Source organism: Helicoverpa zea, chromosome 16, assembly GCF_022581195.2.
Source record: "Helicoverpa zea isolate HzStark_Cry1AcR chromosome 16, ilHelZeax1.1, whole genome shotgun sequence".
NCBI classification, from domain to species: domain Eukaryota; kingdom Metazoa; phylum Arthropoda; class Insecta; order Lepidoptera; family Noctuidae; genus Helicoverpa; species Helicoverpa zea.
In genome coordinates this window covers 1,575,210-1,599,986 of record NC_061467.1, presented here as the reverse complement: position 1 = coordinate 1,599,986, position 24,777 = coordinate 1,575,210, and the positions used below count along the sequence as shown (strand labels likewise).

At 36.5% G+C, this 24,777-nt stretch overlaps 1 protein-coding gene across 3 annotated transcripts in view; it reads right to left on the bottom strand.

Annotated features, from left to right (window-relative positions):
• Positions 1 to 133: 133 nt before the first annotated feature.
• LOC124637409 (6-phosphofructo-2-kinase/fructose-2,6-bisphosphatase) overlaps positions 134 to 24,777 on the bottom strand; it is a 34,395-nt gene continuing 9,751 nt past the window's right edge. Inside the window, exons 1-10 of one of the 3 annotated variants that reach the window (XM_047173845.1) lie at positions 14,655 to 14,840; positions 11,920 to 12,045; positions 9,962 to 10,122; positions 8,593 to 8,727; positions 7,932 to 8,192; positions 7,330 to 7,548; positions 6,723 to 6,957; positions 6,186 to 6,313; positions 3,042 to 3,068; positions 134 to 942 (exon numbers count right to left, since the gene is read on the bottom strand). In XM_047173845.1, coding sequence (XP_047029801.1) covers positions 835 to 942; positions 3,042 to 3,068; positions 6,186 to 6,313; positions 6,723 to 6,957; positions 7,330 to 7,548; positions 7,932 to 8,192; positions 8,593 to 8,727; positions 9,962 to 10,122; positions 11,920 to 12,045; positions 14,655 to 14,718 — 1,464 coding nt within the window. In that variant the 5' untranslated portion in view covers positions 14,719 to 14,840 and the 3' untranslated portion in view covers positions 134 to 834. Of the gene's footprint in view, positions 943 to 3,041; positions 3,069 to 6,185; positions 6,314 to 6,722; positions 6,958 to 7,329; positions 7,549 to 7,931; positions 8,193 to 8,592; positions 8,728 to 9,961; positions 10,123 to 11,919; positions 12,046 to 14,654; positions 14,841 to 24,777 lie in introns of those variants that run through there. The other 2 variants (XM_047173843.1, XM_047173844.1) reach the window with 2 other exon arrangements.

The window sequence follows — 24,777 nt, the reverse complement described above, 5'->3', positions numbered from 1 at the left end:
CCCGACTGTACCTGTAAACTAGTGCAGGAGCACTTTAAATGGTTGACAAAGTTCTTTCAGCTCTTGTGTAACGAAATAGTTACTTTCAGGAATATTATCAGCCACTAAAAAAATTGTAAATAAAACTCAAGGACCCACTTAGATTAAACTTATATTTAAATAAAAGTTAATATTATAATTTTACAATATTAGGTACATTTAATATACATAGCCACTTTGTAAAAATTCTTATGTATAGTTAAATATTATTTATAAATAGGATAGGATGATAGGAGCTAACTAGACAAAACGAGATAGCCTATAAAAATATATAAGCGTGGGGGCACATTATCAAGAATTCGCTCCTTTTGTGTGCTGTACTTGCGTTTGACGCCAGTAAGCTTTCAAAGCGCTTCTGCGGCTGGGCCGTGTTTGTCAAAGAAAAGCTAATCGAATAGCAAAAGCGCTGCAGCGCTGAAAATTTCATTTAATTTTGTAAAGCTACAGAGTCTGGTAATAATTAGTCAGGTTTCTGTCAAACAGAAAATAATCTCAGGACGTTGTGACCCCGCGCTGACTCTGAGTGAACGGTGATAAATAGCCAAGTGTATGTGAACATATTTTAGGTATTTCGTTTCATACAAAGACAGTAACATGACTTAACAATTTAAAAATCTAAACTCACTTATCATCAGTCTCAAATTCGTCGACTTGACTGATAGTACACAGTCACAGATAACAACCACAATGCATTTTTTTTTCTTTTTTATACTCGTTCACACAGCAAAAAAATACCCAAATGTCATTTTAATCTAAAGTTTTGAACTAGCATGGACATTGTTTATCTACGGTGTCCTATATGTTTAAATGTTTATGCGACTGGCTGTCTTCGCTTTGTTCGCCGTTTGTTTCCCCGTTGAGCACGGGCGGCACGGGAGCCTTGATAGGCGGCGCTGGTATCACCTGCGGAGAAAAACTAGGTTGCATTTGTGTTCATTGACAATATGGGCCACGTGCAAACAATACACAAGACTGTGAATACATAGATGAGACGTTTCTGTACATAGTAACACACATAGACCAGACTGGGTTGTTGATAGACCTATTCTATGGGGTGATTTCCGTTCAAATTAGACAGACAAAGGGGAAATAAAACCACAAAAAATCGCTGAACATATATAGGGTATCTTCGTGTGTCCCGAGGCGTAGGGAATATAAAGATTCTCGATTTTGTTGTTTGAGCTACCTTTTCAACCGGATCTTTAGGATAATCTTCTATGCTTTTCATTTACCTGCTAAACGTCAGTCGCAGACATGACCAAACATCTTATTTCATCACGTGTTCTTCATAAATCTCGCTACACTTGTATGTCCGGTAGCGATTAGCATAAGCATAGCCAAAACTAGTAGAGCAAGTGACCGTTATTCTACTAATTTAGCCAGTTCACATCGGTTCGTGAAGGAATGCGCAAGTGGCTAACATTTTACCGTTAATTTAGCATTCTACTAATATCCGTGGAGATAAAGAATAGGATTAGAAATAGCGACTGACAAAAAAATATAAAAAATATTTACATAATGTACATGGTTTTTCGTGTTGCCACTCAAGTCGCGCATACCTACATTCGATTTTTCTTTTCAAATAAATAGTCATTAAATGTATTAATTTCGTTTCAAGTCTTCTTTTCAGTATCTATTTTTTGTAATTAAATAAAGCGTTATTCACCTGTCATGCTGGCGGTACTAGGCCAATGCCGCCATTTCCCATCCCATTCGTTATGTGCCCGGGTTATATTTATTACGTTTTCTCTTCCATATACGTTTCCACAAGACAGTCATTTTACAAACCGTCACCTGCGGGCCTAGCATGACCGCCATAGAAACAGCTTTTGTCTACGTCACATGATGGTTCCAATCCAAGCTTTATTATTCAAAATTCTATTCTAAATTACAAACATTCATTGTTAGTTTGACTATTTGATGGGTGTTTGTGATTTCTATATTTTAACTACAATTATATTATGTGGGTAACAAAAAATATTTGAAATGTGGTATTGGTGGATTAATGACTGGTATTTATAAGAATGATATTCAACCCAAAACCAGTAGGTACTTAATCTTTTCGTTTGTGACATCAAATAGGCCAGGATGGTGGTATCCATTGGGAAAAGGAACGGGTAAAGAACGGTATGGTGTCGCACCAATACGGGAAATATTAGCGCAATATAAAACACCTTTACCAATAAATACATAAACGTATAAATATCCAATTGAATAAACACACAATTTTGAACGCAACAAATAACACGTTTAATTAAAAAAAAATCCGCCTCCGCCATAAGCAAACACACACGGATAACCGCCACCTGTCAACTGTCACTTTACCCGCCAAAATGGTCAACCATGTTGCTGTAAAAATCAATAATTTTTCGCCACGAACGTGACTAGTTATTATGCCAATTATGTACGAGTCCTATGAACAAGTCTACTATTTGTATGCTTTTGAAGATTGTTTTTTTAATTCATTCATTTTTGAATTCATTCCGCTTTCATGATCTGCCAAATTATCTACATTTACAAATTCATTAAATTGATTTTTCTTCACTTTGTCAAGAAAATCAGAAGACGGCGTGTGACACGTCAACTCAAATGATTAGCTATTTGAAAATATCTATTACAAATTGCATGAAACAATGAAAATCTTTTTATGGACTTATTTTACCTTTGCAGCAGATCTATTTCCAAGAAGAATACTGAACTTTCTTTCCTTGCCATTAAAATGGATCCGCCACCTGCCATCGACAAAATTGATTTTTCACCAAGGAGTATCTTTGTCAGTCTGTCATGCAGCTGTCAAACTATATCATCTAGAGAGAAACATAATATATGTTTGTTGAAACAAAATATGTTTCTGTATACAAGTTTTAGCATCCATCTGGAAAACAAGTAAAAGTCCTCGGCAATAATTAACATGATGACTAGTCGAGCGACAATTAATGGTTTTCACAACAACACCATACTACCCATGCTATCTACTTAATCATGCTTCAAACATTTCGTACTTGAACCTCAGCCGCGTCTTCGTCGTCCTGTCAAATAAATTGCTCTTTTAATATTTTTTTATTTTTAGAAGTCCGATATTACTATGAAAGAGTAATTCAGATGCGTGAAGAAGAAATAGAAAATGGCGGAAAGGTTTGATGACGTTTAGAAACATGCGTGTTTGTGATTGCGGAATTATCAAAATATAAAAATTTCAATAAAAATATAAAACGTTGCTTTATTTATGCTCGTCACGACTTTCGACGATTGATTATAATTATTTCATTCTTTAGTGTAGTTTCTCTTTGCATAATGATTTTGTTTATTGTAATGGCTTGTATCACAAGCTAAGGTTTTTGTATCTGCGATTATACATCTAAAAGTTTCTTTATAAGCTCATTACTATATAACTACTTCGAGTACTATACTACTCTATATTATTAACTACTGTATTTACAGTAAGCTTTTTACTACGATGCTAAATTTGCATCATTGAGGTTCTTGTTTCATTTAACAAATCTCACACACAGTCCCGGAGACACTGAGACTCAGAAACCCGGAGACTCAGATTCGCAAGCGCATAATCACTCCGTATGAGCCCGGCAATAGTGGATTTGCTATATAGTAGGGGAGGCCTAGAAGGGATTTTGGGATTTACTCAAGCGCGGCAGATTAGTATATAGGGAGGTACCTATTACCCCATTTAACACCTCCACCAAATATAAGCCCTGTATATGTAGCCGCGTGTCTAGAATAAAGGATCAGATTAGTAAAAAAAAAAATATCATCTGACATTCTCCAGCGCGTCAGATTAAGATAGGGTAAGTTAGTTATATGCTAAAAAGTGTATATTCCACTAATCTGACAATTTGCGATTGACGATAAGAAGTAGGAGGGTTACAAACTTGTAAAAAAAAAACTTCATCTTGACTTTCTCGAGCGCGGCTAATTTTTTTTTATTTTGAAGGGAATAATTCAACGTTCACGAAAAATATATAATCTGACGATTCCCGTAAGCCGAAGTAAGGAAAATTAATCGATAAAGTTTAAAGCGTGCAGCTACGTGATGCCGGTATTCTCCTCCCAGGTTTCTATTCCTCTCTCTCTTTTTTCAATTCAATTCATTTGCAATAAGTGTTGGTACATTTTGGGTCTTAAATAATCTACACTGATATTATAAAGCTGAAGAGTTTTTTTGTTTGAACTCGCTAATCTCAGGAAGTCATACATAGTATGCAGATATACTGTTTTTAACGAAGACGATTCATTTTATTGGCTACTTTCGTTAAATATGTGTTCCTTCCAGTTGCATTGCTTGTCTATCGTGATACCGAGAAATGCCATTTCGTATACTTCTTGTAATCTATGTCCTCTATAATTACTCTTTATAGTCTTCTTTTTATACAGTCGTGGTGGCCTATAGTTCGGCCATTCAGAGAATGCGTTCCTGACACGTCGCGATTGAACTGACGACGTAACTTTGCAATGGCGTTGCAGTTACGATAAAAATATTTTTGCTGGTTGTTTACCGTTTTAACAATTGAGGAGCATTAAAACAACATTATTATATCAATAATCAATGAATGTTATTACGTCGTCAGTTCAATCGCGACGTGTCAGGAACGCATTCTCTGAATGGCCGAACTATAGTCATCCGGTTAGACTGGAAGCCGACCCCAACATAGTTGGGAAAAAGGCTAGGCAGATGATGATGAGCCTTATTTTTTATCTATATGTATTAAATTGAATAAAATTAGTTTTTGTAAGATTTACGCGTAGATTATTTCCGTCAAGCCATGTTATTATAGATTCAATTGTATTGTTTATGTCACATGTATATTTATCAATGTCATTATAATTCAATGTAATTATTATAGAAATGTATGTAATGTATGAGCAGATTGGTACACTCCGCCAATAGCAATTTCATACATATCATTGGATAGGCCTTTTTATCTAGAACAACCTTTATTATGACAGCTTTGTTGAAATGTTTGTCCGTTCTGGGATATAGATCAAAAAGTGTGTAAAAGTTAAAACTAAATAATCTATTGATATCTCAAGTTTTAAAGGAATACCAAAGTGCTACAACGTGTATGTCTTGTAAGTACTAAGTACTTGCTGTGCAGACATTGGTGTCCAAGATAAACTTAGACAGTAAATACAAACTTAGAAAAGTTGCATTGGTACTTGCCTGACCTGGAATCGAATCCACATACTTGAGAGGTTGGTTCTTTACTCACTAGGCCACCACGACTTAGATAATGATTATAACAAAATTAAAAAACAACGACATTGGTGTTAATTTTTCAAAGAAAATTAGGTTACAGTATTGATTATTATTAGTTTTAAAAACTTTCCATTGTCAGATTAAGCGAGTCTCTCCAGATAATCGTCAGATTATAAGATGATTACGTTAAGGGTACATAAATGAACCATATATATCTTAATCTGACGCGCTCGAGTATTTCAAAATGGCGATTTTTTTTTGCAATTTTAAATAATGACCACGAGTTTAGGTCACGTCTAAATCGTCAGATTATTGCATAAGAGACTTCGTTTTGGTTCCCTTAACACCCCTTTTGAAAATCTGTCGCGCTCGATAAAATTATTTTTTTTCCCATTTTTAACCCTTACCTACGACCACCCCCACCATGGAAACAGTCAGATTAATATACGTATGTTTAAAAAATGACGTACGACGTGCATGCTATTAATATCTGACGCGCTCGAGTATGTCCATGCAACTGTTTTTTTTTACATTTTTGAAAGTTTATAGCCGCTCCACCCACCGATGAAAGTGTGTGTATGTCAGGACATTTTTTTCTTCTTATCATCTAAGCTTCGCAATCTAATAGGTCTCATTGACGCTCGAGTCACTCCCGGTTTAGCACTCTTGCCTCCCCTACTAATATATTTCCATCTTGGTAAATTGGTGCATTGGCAACCTTTTTTTACGTGAGACATCATCAAATGAGGGTGTGTCAGACTTTCACTGACTAAACCCATCATCATTCTTTCATTGTGTTACTTTAAAGCCGTTTCCAACATTCTCACTGTTGATTTGCTTACTAGAGTTAGCACGTTTGAACGGCAGTAGTGGGAACGGCTTTCAGTGAGCATTTTGTCCTAGTATAGAGGCACATTCACGCGTGTTTACTTACAGAAGGTTTAGGGCGGTGCGTGTCCACGGCGGGCACGGACAGCTTGATGTGTTCCTCGCGGCAGCCGTACGCGACCGGCGTCAGCTTGATCACTGTGTGTAGCGGCACGTGGAGGTATGGCAGCTCCTCTATAACATGATAATATGGTTTTTGTGTGGTTGGGATATGTCGTATAGTGTGCAGAAACAGTATATTAACACAGTCAAAATGACAAAATAATCGGGCTTCTTGTGCTGACCGAATCTTAAATAATTTTAGTCTCTTAATTTCGAAAAAAGATACCAGTGACTATGCAATTCTCAATTGACGTAAGAGGGACAAAGACATTATTGTGTCAACTGCGTCTGTGTGACTGCTTGTGTACCATATTATGTCTAGGACAGCTGGTTGATCTCCTCATATGAGAAGAGCCGCTGTGTTCTAATATCGGGCCATCGTTACATTATTACTGTCAACTGAAATATATCCACCACTGAGACCGGAAGCCAACCCCAAAATATTTGGGAAAAGATGATGATGAAATATATCTGCAGTTACCAGCAGACTTGTCCAGGAAGTAAGCGAGCAGACAGCGCATGACGGCCTGGTGGGACACCACCAGCACGTTGCCCTGCCGCTCCAGCTCCATGATGACGGGCTCCAGCCGCGCCACCAGGTCCTCGTAGCTCTCGCCGCGAGGGTAGCGGTACGCGAACTTGTTGGCGTCGCGGGCGTTGAAGTCTGACGGGTATTTCTGCTGGATTTCAGCGTATGTCATCTCTTCGCATATGCCCTGGAAGGATAAAAGGGACAAATAATACTCTGAAAACTTTATGAAATCAGCACTTTTACGGATCAATTTTTTGTCTTAGAAAAAGGTCGATATTTTCTAACTACCTCGAAATAAAACACAGAAACAGAGTCAAGGATCCAAACAGAGTCCAAACATAGAAATATGTAACACGTAGATGAGCAATTAAGGATGTTTACTACTCTAGAGTATTTTTTTTGGTATTTAGAAGGAATACAAATAAGTGTTGTTTAGCAAAAAAAACAAACAGCTCTTCAGAAATTATTTCAGAGGACACGACGAAAAAGTTCCTCACGAGATGCGGGTAAAGTCACGGGAAAGATCTAGTAATTAATAAAAAGTATCAAAACTTACAGCATCAATCTCATTAAGAGCCTTCCACCTTTCTTGAGGAGCTTTAACATCCTTTACGGTCTGTATAGCCCTCTTCATCCACGAGGTCCAGACCCTGAGGCCGGGTATCTGCTGCTGGTCGATGTAGTTCGCGAGGGCCTTAGCGTACTGCCGGCCTCGCGGCGAGAGGTCGCTATCGCCTCCTATGCGGCCCACTATGTTGTGTGTGCTTTCACCGTGCTGGGGGAATTTGTGTTTTATGTTAAAGTGGTTTAGGTTTAATTTTGAGTGACGAAGGATATGTAATATTCACATTACAGTTAATGGCAAAATTATAAGTTATTTAGGTTATTCAGGAACCTTTTACGTATAAACATACTTCAAATGCATATAAAAGAACATTGTGTTACTTGCACTATGTATACCTATAACTCAACAACGGCTGAACCGACAAGGTTGAAAATTGGTGGGACAGTAGTTTAGTAAGTTGTTTATCACCATCCGGGTTCGGGAAGTAGTTCCCTCGGCTGTCGGTACGACGCGGATGGAACCGCGGGTGGAAGCTAGTATTCATAAATTAAACAAAAATACCTCAAAAAGTAGACTATATGAAAAAAACTCACCCTAGTCAAATAAATAGTCCTCGGCACGATATGTATATTCATAAGGTAATAGACAATCCGGCTCTGTATATGACCTTCGTGCTTATGCACCACAACCTTTTCCCCAGTATCATAGATCTTCATATAGCTGTAATCGGACTCCATGCTCTCATCTAGAGGCTCATATTTTTCTTTATAGTGTTCTATTCGGAGGAGGAAGTCGTTTAAAACGTTGTCTGTGTTCTGAATGTTGGTGTAGTCAGGACTGCTAACTTTTACTTCCTGGAATTAGGGGAGTGTTCGTTAGTTTTTGATGCTGTGCTTGGAAATGTGGGATAAGAAATTTGGTGACAGAAGACTGAATGAAAGTTGAGAATGAAATTGAATTTTATGTTATGAAACTCAAGATAAATATTCGAAAACATCAATTTAAAAAATAGTAACACTTATACTCAGATAACAATTAAATGGATATGGGACTTGATATTTTTTTGCAGTAAATAAATGGTCAGAGCATGTTTTTCATCATCGTCAAGACGAAGTAGAACAAAAATTTTTTTTTTCAGTGACAAAGAAAATTTTCTAACAGTATAATTAACATTTAATAGTTTTTCACAAAAGTATCATCCCTTCAAAACAGAATAAACCTCTAATCCTTAAAACTATCCCCATAATACCTCACCATGATATTCTGCTCAATGATCCTGGGGTCGTCGCATATGGACTCCACGAAGAACAGCTTGAAGCCCATCTTGTGCACCACGATGTCGCGGATCATGCGCCGCCGGTCCAGCGTCGAGTTTGTCGCGTCGAACACCTGGGGTAAATGAACTTTATTATTAAGGAATTAGGGTTCAATTTTGATTGGAGGATTTTGGATAATGGAAAGCTCTTTTAAGTAACTATGGTTCGTGGCAAACTTGATGGCGGCTCGCAACAAATTTCGGAGCACATTTAAGTAAACCTACGTGGCATTACCTCTAGTGCACCTTCGTTGCAAACTGATACCTAACAGGGAACGCTTGATTGTCAGAATTGAGCGTGGCGAAGACATCGAATCAAATATTATGTCTGTGAATCTTCCAGATTCGGACAACCAACACGTTCGGCAACAGCGAAGTTTCATACGATTTTATATAAATTCATCCTTACTCGCGGTCGACTGCGACAGCTGTGACTGAAAGACACGATTCGCATCGTGTTCTGGCCCGCCATTAAGTTTGGCACGAATTATAATAAGTAGACTGTACGTCATCTCTCAATAAACCATTCAATCAATTGCACGTATAGCTGTTAGACCATTGAGGCCTCATATCCATTAGATACTCTATTGAAGTTTACGTCGTGTGCAATTTCATAGAAATGGCCTCTTTTCAATTATGATATAAGTACATATCGATAATACATATAAGAATATTGGTCGTCTAAATAGTTCTTTATTGATTCCCAGGGTCACTATTATTAGGCATAACTATCAATTGGCGACAAAGAGAGTTATTATATACAATGCCCAAAAAAATGGGATGTTTCAATTGGGAGTGTTAGGCGTATTTACATGGTCATAAAGCCCACCCATGTTTTCCTAGTTATTTAAGGTTAATGTAATGAAGATCGAGCCTAATACTTAGACGTACTCCATTTTAATTAAAATGGTATCGATCCACAGAGTCTACTGGACTTCGTGCCTAAGTTGATCAGCCAGCAGACAGCCAGCCATAATCCTCCTTTATTATGAAACTTGTCTTGCACAATAGGCTTTAAACCTGGTCTAGTTCAGTATTTTTTGCATAAAAGTTTGCGTTTAATTAGGGGCCAAGCTGGTCAAAGGCTTAAATTGTATACAGATAAATCAAGAGCGTTGATCAACACTCCGGCTGAAAGCTAAATGCGGAATATGGATTATGACCTAAGAAAGTTGTTGCTCCGCTTTCGCATCCATTTCGTGCACATAGGAAGCAGTTTGAGGGCAGGGGAATAATAGTTAGGCGTTAAGGCGTATCGCCATGGCCTCCTTGTTGTCCGCGCGGAACAACATGTGTGTGTATACTCACAGCAACCTCTCCGCCCTTGACGAGCCACTCGCAGACATCGTGCAGCGCGTCCAGCGCGCACTGCTGCCGTATCGCCATGGCCTCCTTGTTGTCCGCGCGGAAGAACTCGTGGCTCGTGTACGCGGTTGTAGCGTGGCGTCTGTATTCGCCCAGGTTGAATACTGCAGGCAAAAATATGTGGAGTTAGTAAAATGCATAGGTCACTTTTTGTTTGAGTTAGGCCCAAGTCACACCGGAATGGCAGCGACCGTCTAAGGCAACGCGAGCGGCCTCGTGCAAGCTTTTCAAGTGATACTGGTCTTTTAAGTATGTAGTTAAAGTTTAAAATTATTTTACACTGAAAGTGCTCGTCGCGTCGCTGCCGGCTGCTGCCATTCCGGTGGGACTCGGGCCTTAGAAAAAGGGGCTTAAAATTAGCTGTCTGTACTGTGAACTCTTAAGAGTTGCTAGTAAATTACTGTTTTAGTTAAATACTCTATTGACATCTCGGTCTCAAATAATGCATTAAAATATTTTTCTCTGTCGTTTATTGCTGATAGCCATCCCACCTCCTTTCGTACTCATTCTAATAGCCGCAAAAAAATGCACATAATTTATTCAGATATGTGGAAAAGCGAATCTGGCAAGACTGTCTGGCACCGCAATGCATGGAGACCACGTGCAACCTCAAGGTTGATGTTATTATTTCGAAACTTGTTTGTTTTTAACGATATTACTCTACCTACTAGTCAATTACTTAGCAGAAACCGTGACAGTTAATTTTAATAATTTTATTTATGTGTAATGACGAGCATTCAATTAATGGAAAATTAAAAGCGTCAAGCGTTGTGTGTCACGTTATTCCTAACTGGCCATAAAATCATCGATTAATTTAATTTGGATGAAGTACTAAGGTAGCAGGTCATCTCCCTAGCCTTTTCCCAGTTGAGACAGACAGGGGATGGGATCATGGGACAACATAGTTATGTTGGGGTCGGCTTCCAGTCTCATCGGATGCAGCTGAGTACTAGTGCTTTACATGGAGCGACTGACAATCTGACGTCCTCAACAAAGTTTACTGGGCATCCTGATACTGATTAGGTACTTAGCTAGGTAAGAACAACCACATAATCTAAGCTGACTGATTCAATGCCCTATGGTGCATTTGTAAAAAAAAAAACAGAGGGTGTCAGATTATATAGGGGTGCAGTTTACAATTGTCAATTTTCAAGGGAATTGTCAACTGCACCAAAAACGGTCAGACCATTATGTAGAATTTGCGTCTTTGACATACGTTTCAGTTCCTACAGTAGGGAATATAACAGTAATGCAGATAAACTATAAATACCTATAGTCAACGACATAGGTCATGAGGGCAATTTTAAAATCCTTCAATTAACTGCAGAAGTACGTATAGCGGCGCATTTGATATCGCGTGACTGCCGTACTGCACCAATGGACTACTTGTTTGAAGTCTATTTAGTTTAATGATGTTGTGGCGCTTTGTACCTAGGTGGGGGAAAGGCTTTGTGATTTCCCGAAATATTGAAGGCAATCTTAGTACGAAAATTGTTAATGAGAGATAAGTATAGTTATAAGAGCTGAGACTTTCTACCGCTTCACCGGTGTTCGACAGGTGGTGTGTGGTAACAACACCACTCCGAAGATATCCCTCGGAAAAAATTTGGACATCTAGGATAATTTCATTAGGGTGTAATTGAGCTGTTACAGGTGGTTTCACTTGCATCCGGTGGGAATTACATCACGCATCTGGAAAAAAAGGAGCCTCAACCTTACCTCAATAAATACGCAATCTAACACTGAAGGATTTTTTGAAAATGGACCAATAGTTTCTGAGATTAGCGCCAACGAAATCAACTCTTGATGAACTTGATTTATACTTTTTATTAGCTTTATAATATCAAGTACAGATTAACCCAATATATTCGTATATATTAGTTAAGAACTATTAAACTCACCCCTCGTATTGATTCCTATCCAGTTGAGATATCTGGAGAGTTTCTTGGAGATGTAGGTCTTGCCGCGGGCGGGCAGGCCCACCATCGCGATCACGTGCGGTATGTTCACATAGTTCGCGCGTTCACCTGCAATAGAAGACATGTGTTGTTAGAAAAATATATTAGTACAAAAAACATTTAAATGCATTCACAAAAATACTTCAAGTATCTTTATTTCCCTGTAACACCTGTAATAGGTGTCTATGAGACCTTTTACTTTTTTAAAAAAGTGTAATTTTTCCTGTTGCAAAAATATTGAGATGAAATTGGTGGCCTTTGTTTAGGCTTACATGGTACATATTTCAAACTTATATATTCGTTGATATGGGAATAAAATCTTGAAAGAGGAGTCTTAGAACATGGATAAAAAATTACATCCATATTCTTCATAATATACCTGTCACATTGACTAAGTGGTTAATCAGTCAGTCTAATGAGGGGCTAGTATCAAGTTTCAATTTCTGTCCTGCATTATATCTTACATAGATACAATCCATAGTAATTGTTAAACTATTGTATCTGCATCATGTACAGATATTTTCTTGTTTATAGACAGATTGTTTATGATACTGCAGATGTAGCATGACGTGTTTGATGAAGCTATTGCCTTCATTGTTATAGTGTAAGAGAACATAGATAAATTAAATGTTTGCTCAGTGCACTTGTTAGATGAATGAAAAATGCTTGAAAAATTATGCTACTGTTTATGAAAGACTTTTTTCATAGCAACCAATATAAATAGTTATGATTATTTCTGACCTTTAAAGGAATATAAAATCATCAATAGGTAAGTCGTGGTGGCCTAGTGGGCAAAGAACCAACCTCTCGAGTAAGAGGGTGCGGGTTCGATTCCAGGTCAGGCAAGTACCAATGCAACTTTTCTAACTTTGTATGTACTTTCTAAATATACCTTAGACACCAATGACTGTGTTTCGGATGGCACGTTAAACTGTAGGTCCCGGCTGTCATTGAACATCCTTGGCAGTCGTTACGGGTAGTCAGAAGCCAGTAAGTGTGACACCAGTCTAATCAAGGGGTATCGGGTTGCCCGGGTAACTGGGTTGAGGAGGTCAGATAGGCAGTCGCTTCTTGTAAAGCACTGGTACTCAGCTGAATCCGGTTAGACTGGAAGCCGACCCCAACATAGTTTGGGAAAAGGCTCGAAGGATGGAGGATGATGAACCAATATAAATAGTTATGATTATTTCTGAACTTTAATGGAATATAAAATATACACAGTTAAATGAAAACCTTCTTTTTTGAATACATTTAAAAATAGTTATGATTTTGTCTACTGTTGTAATCAGATAGTATGAAAACCTACCAAAACAGTACAAAGTTATTTGACGTAATAATAATTTTTATCTATTAATAAACTGGTATGTTTACAAGCAAAACATGTGATGTGAGGTAGGTATGTACCCGCAGGAGGTTATCATCTAATAAGTACTTGTTTATGCTTAGTTTTATGATATAAGTGATAGTCTATGCTCATGTTTTGCTATCTCTGTTGACTGTTGGCATCAATAAAGTTTGCATACATTATGAGTACTGCTCTCTTAACTTATTTTTTGCACAAACAAGTATACTGTTAACCAATTTACTTATGTGTAATTATAATCATATTCATGTCTGTTGTATATTTTATATTATCTTTAATTATTTGGATCAGAAAATACGAAATTTATTTTGTTCTTGAAACAATTTAGATTAATATAAATCTTAATATTTTCCAGAAATAGATTTCAGTTATCAGTACAACCCACTATTGTATCATAGCTTATGTAGAACAGGACAAAGGCAATAAAAATAAACACGATTGAAATGTTCATAACAGGTTCCTGTTTTAAAACTCAGCAGCATAATTTAAAACTTCCACGGAACATGAATATAATTACAAAATCAATAATATCATACAAGGTCAGCAAGCATTTTTATAGGTCACACAGTTGAACATAATAAATCAATGAGATATTAAAACTTCTTGCAAGTTATCTAGTCTATGCTTGCAGGTTTTAATCAGCTAGAGGCAGAATGTGTAATTATCTGAGCTTCTTATCACTTGAGAAAATATAACATTATGAATGTCTTTGGAATGAATGTTTTTTTATTGGCTGACTAGGAATTAAAGCCATTTCTTTTGATTCAAATTAATATTCTATGCAGATGCAGCCAATGAAATAGATATTTGTTTGAGTCAGCTAAGTTGATAGGGACCATTCATATTCTAAATACCTATATTGCAATATAGATATTTAAAATATTGATTGATAAAATATCCAGACAGACAGTGGTTTGGAAGAAAATCCACCTATTATTCAATGTAGTCCTATCCAAAGTTTTGATTGATTACCACAACTTGTAGAGTGCTATCAGAATATTACTGCACACTCATCTAAACATACAATACTGTTCTAACGCTATTTAACGCCTATCTGATAGCTATAGCCGACCAGATAATTCGATTATCACGTATATCTAACTGATAATAATCTATTAACACGGATAATCAATTGCCTAGCCTACACCCCATGAAGTCAACACTTCCTGGTTAAAAAATTATTTTAATACAAGTTCTAACAAACTGGATGTGAAGAACTCGTCGCCATAAGAAATATGTGCGTCCTTGTGACGACAGCATGTAAACTACTGCTAAATTCTCCCACGGAATTCGCGAAACTAGAGTTTTTACTAACCATCACCAAAATACTGCTTGTTGAGGTACTTCCAACCTTCGGCGCGGTTGTCTTCGGTATCCATATCAAGCTCGATTTTATACTAGCCTTGATGGAGAAATAAATACGTTTTTTTATTCAATAAATTGAATTAATTCGCACTCGATCAACTCCGCCGACGGCAATACGCGAACTGTCAAAGTCAACGATTAAATCGATTGACATGACATTCATCTGACAGTTGATTTAATAGTAATAGACAAGAGCCTTTTCAGCTAGTATTATTTCAGCCAGTACCATTTTAAACTTTTTCTTATGATTTACCTTTTTGGTCTGTAAAACTCCTCAATCGTGATTGTTTGGATTATATTTGGATGTAATTTATGTCAAAAAATTGTCAGTATTTCATTTATTAATTATCACCAAAAGATCAGCATAAATATGTTTTTATCAGTTAAATACATAGCACCCAAATATAACATATCGTTCTTATTAAGATAAGTTCGTCTGTGTACTTAATTAGTTAGAGTGTACTAGATTTATGTGTTAAAGATTACGACAAATGTAACCTCTGTAATATTGGTTGCGAGAGAAATGCGTCAGAGATCACGCCGTGTGTTGATGAAGCCAGTTGACGACATGCAAACGATAACCTTTACATAAATTGCATGATAACAGCTCATAATTTTTCCACGGCGCCATTATAACTAATCATTCCTAAGTCCACAAAATACTGGATCTGAATAACTTCTAAATATGGCTAATATTAGTTCTTAACTTAGTGTTACTGTGGCTTCACAGATGTCGTTGGTTGTTACCCGTACTAATAAAGTTATCATCGTCATTGTTTTTTTATATTTTTTATCTAAATAGACAACGATTAAAAATAGCAGCTGTTTCTACAGTGAACCCAAATAAAAATCTTATCTAACTGACAAAACAAACTTACGTTCTACAACAAGAGCTACCCTCAAGGAAAGTATTTAAATCTGAAAACCTGTGGATAGCTGAAATTGGATTTGCAGTTTTCAGGGGCCCGATTCTCCTAAGTTAATAATGTCAAAATCGAATAGAAATCGAATCGCAATATGATCGCAATAGCAGTTTTAACCATATCGGGCATTCTGCTACTAATAAAAGACCAATCGTATTCGATTGACATTTGATTGGTGTGCGATTGGTCTGCTATTTTGGTGATTTTGGTCTATACGGTAGTTTGCTGTACAATCATTTTGCAATCGTAAATCATTTGCAGACAAAATGATTCATTATTGAATGACAGAAAAGGATAAAAACGTTTATTTCTAAGAAAAAATAGCGGAATGCCACATACGCTTCAATCGTAATCGAGTCGGGATTGGATCTCAGTCGAATCGAGTCGAGCGTGAATCGAATGGCGCTTAAGTAAAATTAGGAGAATCGGGCCCCTGATGACTATTTCATGTGTGCTATTCTCAGGCTCTACTAGGTTTTCAATAATCGGATGTAATTCACGAAAATTGGTTTAGGTGCGAAACCGGCTTAAGCCGGCTGGCTACAGCTTATTATCAGCTTATCGGGTCCTTTTGCCACGAATCAATACCTATCGCATTGCGGGAGATATCAATCTTTCGAGATAATACATCTTTGAACCGGAAAAGCGCTAGTAAAGAGTCTGGAAACTAACAAAAAGTATGAAAAGAGTTTTATTGAAGAAGGAAAATTAAATGTTTCAAGTACGGGCGGGTCAGTGTAGGCGGTAGTGGGCGTAGTGCAACTAAACTATTAACTACCTAATTGTGTCTTAGGCGCGATTACCTTATACCTAATATAGAAGAAAAAACCTCATGAAGAAATCGGATGGATTTGAGCAGTCTTTACTTATGTGACAAGAGGCTGGTGCCCAGGAATAAGGCTGACGATAACGATGCATGGTCCGTTCGATGTTTCTGAGGTCTCAAAAGATTTTTTTTTATTGCCTCCTGTTTAAGCGTAGGTACTTCGTTATTGACAGATTATATTATCAGCAAGTTTACTATGTTGACTCTACCTGGTTGCTCTTTCTAATCATGTTAGTATTTTTGTTCTTTATTATCACGGCTTTACTAACGATTTCCACGTGCAGACAGACAAAAAATATTCACCCCAATAAAATATACGGATTACTTTTTATGTCACATTTAAATCAACCTGTAGTTATGTACGCAATTTAGAATACTTGAATTATTAATACCGATTAATCTTTGTCTCGCAGGTAAGATTTTTCTACTTAATAATTATCTTGTATGTTCGGCCATTCAGAGAATGCGTTCCTGACACGTCGCGATTGAACTGACGACGTAACTTTGCAATGGCGTTGCAGTTACGATAAAAATATTTTTGCTGGTTGTTTACCGTTTTAACAATTGAGGAGCATTAAAACAACATTATTATATCAATAATCAATGAATGTAGTTACGTCGTCAGTTCAATCGCGACGTGTCAGGAACGCATTCTCTGAATGGCCGAACTTATAACTACAATGATGCTAAGGCAAGATTTCACTGGTAACTGATAAAATGTCAGTTAGTTATCTGCCAGGTATGGCCGCTTCTAATTTCTGCCAGATATTGCTATCTGAGACCTGTGGAACCAAAAGTTATAGTTTATTTGTCCGATAAGGACCTGGTAGGCTATCAGAGACTGGCCATAATAAACCGTCTTCTTGTGAGCGAAATACAAAGAAGAAGGACCAATGTTAGTTCGATACTGTCAAGCTAGATGGCTCTAGTGTACCTTTGCCGTTCACATTCAATTTTCTTCTGTACACTTGCAAGCAATTCGTGACCCATTTATTTTAACCGACCTCATTCGCATAAATCGATTCCAGTATTTCCAGTTACACTGAACTGTGCTGGCAGAAAAAGGTTTCCATTATTTTAGTCTGACGTTGCTACTCCGCATCTGAAGGCGCTAACGTGCAAATTGACTGTCAATTGTTTACCAAGACATTTGTGACGTCCATGGAGAACAAAATGACTAGCGGAGGTGCCATATCGGAAATCGCCTAAGCAAATAGCGTGCCAAAATACGGGTGAGCGGGGGACGAGAAATGTTATTGCTTTCGCCGCTATCCGCCTTCTTAGGACTCGACCATTTTTTGTTATATCAAAAGTCATTGACAGATGTCTTAAAGAACCCGAACCTCATTAATTCACTCATACCTGATCGTTTTGGTCATGCCCAGCGTGCGAATTTGACCAAACAGAAGGCGCCTGACCTACCTGCATTATATCATCTCTGTTCTCTTTCCTTACGCCGTGCTACCAATACATTTGTGACGTCACTTGTCACGCCGGCTCTTTGAATGAAAGTGAACGATGTACGGTGGGTGGGACGCGCTAATTTAGTTCGCAGTTGGCTACGTCATTGCTTGCCCTTGACATTGCGTCAATTTCGACTCGTCAGTTGACTGTACTTATTATAGTACTTTTCTAATAATAATATCGTTGTAATGAATAATATCGTTATAATGAATATTCCGGGTTGTTTGAAGTTGCTGGCTTTGCAGTTTATGAACGAAGCATAGACAACAAATGGGGAGCTCCCCTATCGGTGGTAATCTAATGATTTTATGGGAAAGTTAAGAGCCAAAATTCATGGATTACCTCGGAAGTCTAAATCCAATAAAGATCTTTGAGAGTCACGTGGCCCAAGTCGCTCAAATCTGATGATTTCATGTAAAAGTTACAGGGATGTTAAGAACCCATGTTCTAAGTAGGTAAGTAATACACAATAGGTTTACTTGTTTACACTAATACCCACGATGCCCTTAAATGAATTTAATTACATACGTAGATTTACCAACGAGCATTCCATAATCACGTTTATAACAATTGACGCACTCGTGAGATATAAATAGCAGCATCAATAGAGCATCATTTTGGGCCGAGTCTGACACGCCTATCTCTTGAATGTTAGCTCTCTCTGCCAGGGATGTGTCTTAAGATCCAAGTCTACATGACTAAGATGACTTTAATTTCCGGCTTTGTGGAGTTGGATACTGCAGAGGTTAGATGTTCAAGATTTTCCATAAGTTTAAACCTGTTTATGTATACATATAAGAGAGTAGTTTCCTGAAAGCTACTCTCTGATATATTCAACCTTTTCATATTGTCTATGCACCTGTATTAGATACTTTACCGTGATATAAGGGAGCACGGCTCTATGGAAAATTGAGAGAGAGGTGATGGGGTTTTTTTAACGTAATTTATGAAGATAAATGATGGCGTTGTTATGATTTCTGGCAATACAACTCCACGAGCTGGTTTCATTTAAGACTTCATGAGCTAATAAATTAAAGAGACTGTAATTTCATTACCATTTGTTTCTTTTCATATTTATATCCCTTTCCTTACATAACTAACCATAGCAATAATGATTAATGACCACCAGACATCTGAATAGTAAACTGATATTCTTACTAACTATGTTTTCGAACAAGAACTCATTACTTTAGTAATAGCGTATTAAAACAAAGTTTAATTAAGTAATTACTTGGCAAAGGTCACGAGGGCACTTGACATAATTGTTTGCTCGTCAACTCATGTCATGCCGCCACGTGCCTGATAGGGCAATCAGACGGAAGGTCGGATATACCTACGTACATGATAAATTGGAAGCTACTTCAATAAAGAACACTCATACAAATACGTACCTACTATTTAAGTATAAAAACAGATATATTTCGTAAATGAATAAAAAGAGTATACGTTGTGGATCGTTTGGATAAGATAAATGTACTTATATGTAATGTAAATGTAGCTGATAAATGGTGGAAGGAAGAGTCTTTTTTAACTTCTCGTCAGTGGAAAGTCATATGAAAATTATGGTTCTGGGTATGGATTTATTGCTCTTATGAAGAGTGTGACACCAATAGAATCCCTAGCTTGTATCATGTTTTTTTGCATTGCCAATTTCTTATTTGATGGAGTAATCATTATTAATTTGCTGTCAGACTTCTTCGAATGCCCTATTTTTTATTATTGCATTCTTAGGTTTTCTGCCAAAGACATTTTGACCGTCCTTTTGGCCATTGAACTTAAGGCATATTTATGCAACACGTGGTAGAGTAGCGGCACATGCAGTCTAGGAATAGGTTTTTGTCATCTAATGAGAATTATAACTTCATCCAAATCGTCAGTATTTCTTTTTGCGGTCAGCACTTATAATTCCTAGTATGGTCATACATATGTCACAGTCAGGTGAATATTTTAAAAATATTGTGCCCAAAAGTTATTTTATAGAAACTAAATGGTATTACCTAATAATAGTAAGTACCTCATACTTCAATAATAGAGACAGGATTAACACTGTAAAATGTTCACATGGCCGGGTTATTGCACTGCGAAGGCCTGTTAAACCGTCTCAGACGAGCTAGATAACTGCAGTCTCAAGTACTTATATGGAGAAACAACAGAGGCGGTAATGAATTGGATCATCAAGGAAATTGCAGCCTACTTGCATCCGGCCTCCGACATCGTCAGACACAGGAATTTACAACAAATATAGTACAAAAACATAAAATTAACATTACACATTCATTTCTATGTATTAAAAAAATGCAATAATTGAGAATTATTTGCAATATATTGTTAGAGAAGTCTGTTTTCGAACATTCGTTTGAGAGTGCCCCAAGGTTGCATTTTAGGTCTGACGCTTTTTTATTTGATAAATATCTTGTTTAACGAGTTTTCCTTATCGATTATAAATTTTTATTTTTGTTATGACGGGCTGTGACCACATATCTAATAAAAGATAAAGGTTAGCATAACATAGACATATCTTTGAAATAAAGATAATATTTTATGTTTACCTCTCACTTGTCATCTAATGTTTAGTCAGAAATTATCGTCTATAATATTATGTGATAAGCACCAGAGGAAAACAATAGCAAACAACTATATTATGCCAAAGATTCAGAATATACGGGTTTGCACTGAAATTCATTAATCTTTGACTTCAGGCAAATTCAGGAATATTCAATTATTGGCTGCATCGTGGAGTGATTGGTGTAATGCGGACTGTCGAAACAAGATTATTAGATATTATTGAATACCAGGCTTCGCTGTAGAAACTTGGCGTTTATTATAGGAAATCATACCCAATATTAGGTACCTACCTGTTATTCGTATTTATTTTTTTAATATTTTTGTAGCAAAAGCAATCTTAACTTAACAATATACATATAGTCTAGGTACTATATTTAGGTATTTATCTAATAGATTTTTAAGCTACTATAAATTACAAAAGTAAGTTGACTGATAACTCAAAGTGCAACCAGTTATTTCTAATTAATAATTATTGTTGTTTCAACGATAACAAATTACGTTACATAGACAACTGTTTACCTCCAATCAATCTCTTGGAGTTTGTACTTTGTAATGTACAGATTACGTTATTATATAACTTTTATTTATTAATGTTTATGTGCATATTTAAACAATAATTAAGACTCGTTATTTAAAATATGTTTTGATAGTAAATTATGTAATTGTTATTTAGGTGGATTTTTTGATTCACTGTCTAGAGACAGTATTTAAGTTTTTAATGTAAATAGGCAGAATAGGCTACACCTACAGACTGGTTTTAGCTGTAAAAATACCAAAATATTTAATTTGAACATTTTAAGGATAGAGCTAGCTATCCATACAAAGCTTGTCTATGAAGATTATCCACGTTTTCAGACTGCGAAATTATCATGAAGCTATTTTTTTGGACTGATATTCTATGGACATAGGAGTTTAGCTGAAATAAATTAAGGACAAGGGCAGAGAGATGATGATTTATTTACAGTAACCATACTTGACTTCGCAATACATCTAATATTAGGTACCTTCCAGACCACAATAAAGGCACAAGCAACGCAGATATACAGCCTAACAGGTGGTAGTTCTCACTGCGATACCGATAAGGTTTCATAACGTTGCTATCGGTCGATTACAGCCCATTGTGTGCACAGTTTATTGACCTAGGCGAACCTAGGCTAAAACATAATGGCGGCCATTGATAAACGCGGATTGCACGAAGTTTGTATTTTGTATTTGTTCCGTAGAATGGTTGTTACGTGGAATAATAGACTTAAGATAAACTTGACTGTTTTTAGATTACATATTTGTCTGACGTATTGTCGATATATTTCTCTGACTCTCAGTTTCTGAAAATGTTCAAGACTGATAAAATATTTTCTTTATAAGGAAGGACTTGAAAGCAATTATTACAGTACATACCTACTGAAGACCGTGAAATAAGTTTTTCCTAAATAGGTATTTACATTGCACAAGACTTAAGAGAAGTGGTGTAATAATTCTTCCACGATTTTCAGTTTATCGTTAGGCCGTCTCAACATCTCTTTCACATAGACGTAGGTACCTAAACACATCTTACAATGTAAGTACGAGTAATTGCTGCAATAATAACCCGCTGGTCCAGTATCAATGGTAGAAGTGCTCTAAAATCTATGCATCTATGAATAAGAACTCTGATAGAAACAATTCGCTGGAACTTTATGAAATTGCAGAACTTGACTGCTGAATATAATTTTTAAGAGTAGTATACTAGGTGGGTAGATTGCACTATTTAACTATAACGATAACCAAGTGATAATCAGCTGATCAAATCAACGATTAGACCAATGGGCGGGAATTTAATGGTTGGTTATGGTTTGGTTATCGTTACAGTTAAATGGTGCAATCCACCCTTAGTAAAAAGTTCTCAATTTATGGGACAGAAAATTAAACATAGGGTGGAATTTAATGTTCTCTTCACTTCTTCTTTTAAGAAACCTAATTTATTTGATTTTTGAAATCGACCCTGAATGACTAATTAATGTGCATAAATTATGGGCACGTTTTTCAGTCATGAAAGAAGTTATCTCTAGAAGTCTAGACATATACTTAATGCATGTAGACGGTAAAATAAACTGTCTAGATACCTACATATTTCATATCTCGGTTCAACATAATGATGGGCCTTCACAATTACAGTCATTAAAGTTTTATCTAACTGATGTGTACCTACCTACTCTTCTGAGTACACGTTTGTATTTATTTTCAGAAAAACCTACACCATATTCTTTATTTTTAAATGTGTTTTTTTTCATCACCTCACAGTAATTGCGTGAGAAATGGTGATGTCACAGATTTTTATGAGGATAACCTGTGGTTATTTCGAAACAGATGCTAGGACTTTTATTGTCTCTGGAGACATTATGCGATGATTAAATAAATCTACCTAGAAAGAAAAGGACCATCTTAGGAAAAAGAGGCATAATAATATGGCGTTGATAATTGAGAATGATCTTTGTAAGTGCAGAAACAGCAATTTGTATAATGAGGCTCAAATATGTCATCATCATAGCTGCTTTGATGCAATCTTTTCACTCAGTGCCGTCATTTGGCACAGACAATGAGCTCTCATTCATCCTAAATGTGATTGCGTTACTAAACTTCTTGTAAACAAACCTTCATGATAGAGTTCCTGAAGTAGTAGCCTGATTGTGCTACTGTTTACAAAGGCGGAATAGTACCTAATAAAGCTGATGAATTTGCTTTCCAGAGTATTTCACAGTTAGATATCTAGGTGGTCCTTTTATCGAGTCGGTAAAAGCCTACCGGAGGCTTCTTCCCGAAACCACTGCGCTGGCAGAAGCTATATGATTAGAAAATTGTTCTGTCAGTCTAGGTTGACAAATCTTTACTTGTAGAATAAAAAACATAGAATATTAGGTCTCAGGGGAACCAATATAATGTATTTTTGTTACATCACATCTTGCAACAGCTTGACGCACTTATTTTGCTTATCAAAACGTCACACTTATCAAGTCACGTAATATCTGAACAATGAGCATACATCCTGCCTCAATTCAATGCAATTTGTAAATCATGACATAACCGACTGCAGAAAGTGGTATGATCCAGTAAGTGATTCACAGCAAGGTGGAGAATGCCAGATGCGACCGGTTCAACAGACGGAGACCAAGGTCGTGCGAGTACGTGATACGAAAGAGAATTTATTGTGACATTTTTTACTTTTTTTCTATAATTTTTATATTTTGAAGGAGACAGTGTTTATGGACGATTTTATTTTGTAAGTTTACAATATCGGTTATGTGTTTTGTTGAAGTATTTCTAAACGTGTAATCTTTCTTTAACTTAAATAAACTTTGCGCCTTCCAACCCCATCCAACTTATTACAAATCATAATTAAAATAAAAGTTGATTAGTATCTAAATCCTTATATTGTATCAGAATTCAGTGCTTATTAACTGAAATAAGAACATGATAAAATAGTACCTTAAATAAGTACCTAGGTACTTCAGTATTGTATATAGAAAAGTTGAAGACTTGATTTTTTCAGATACCTAATGAAGAGCAAAACAGCAGACAGTAGAATAGAGGACTTAAATATTTAGCCATTGTGTATTCAAGAATGAAACTGAGTCTGAAAAGCTGATAAACCGTAGACTGACTTCAATATCTTATCTATGTCGAGTAGATCTTGAGTTCCACAACGTTCTATCAAGATTCCAGTTCAGTAGCGTTTCAAGTCGTCTGCAGTTTCTGCTAAGTATCTGATAGTAATAGATTTTACTAGCAGTAAATTTTCAATATTCTTTTCAATATTTAAAAAGTAAGTATCTGATAGTAATAGATACTTAATTAAAACTTACTGCTCCCATAGTTTAAACCATTCCGGAAGATCTACTTTTCCCAAACGGGTAAAAGTTAAAAGTAGCCTACGACTGTTTGTGTACCGTATATAAGTTAAATTCTTCAGTAGTTTTGGCCTGAATGCCAAAGACAGAGTTACTTTCGCTTTATAATAGTAAATGTTAATAAACCCTTTAATTTTTATACTTAAGGGTTAATTAAGGTAAAATATGGGGTCACGAACATACAATTACAATCAGTTATATCATTTTTTTTTTTTTTCGGCACAACACGTCACGCACGCACGCACGACCATAGACATAATATTAGTAAACAGGACTGCGCATATAAACCCAAAAAACGAGCCGAGTGAAACAGTTAGTACGGAGGCTGTCTGTCCCTTTCTAATAGGGTGACTATGAGATTAAGCTATGTGAGACAAATCCGAATTTCCTAAGATTATTAAACACAGATTA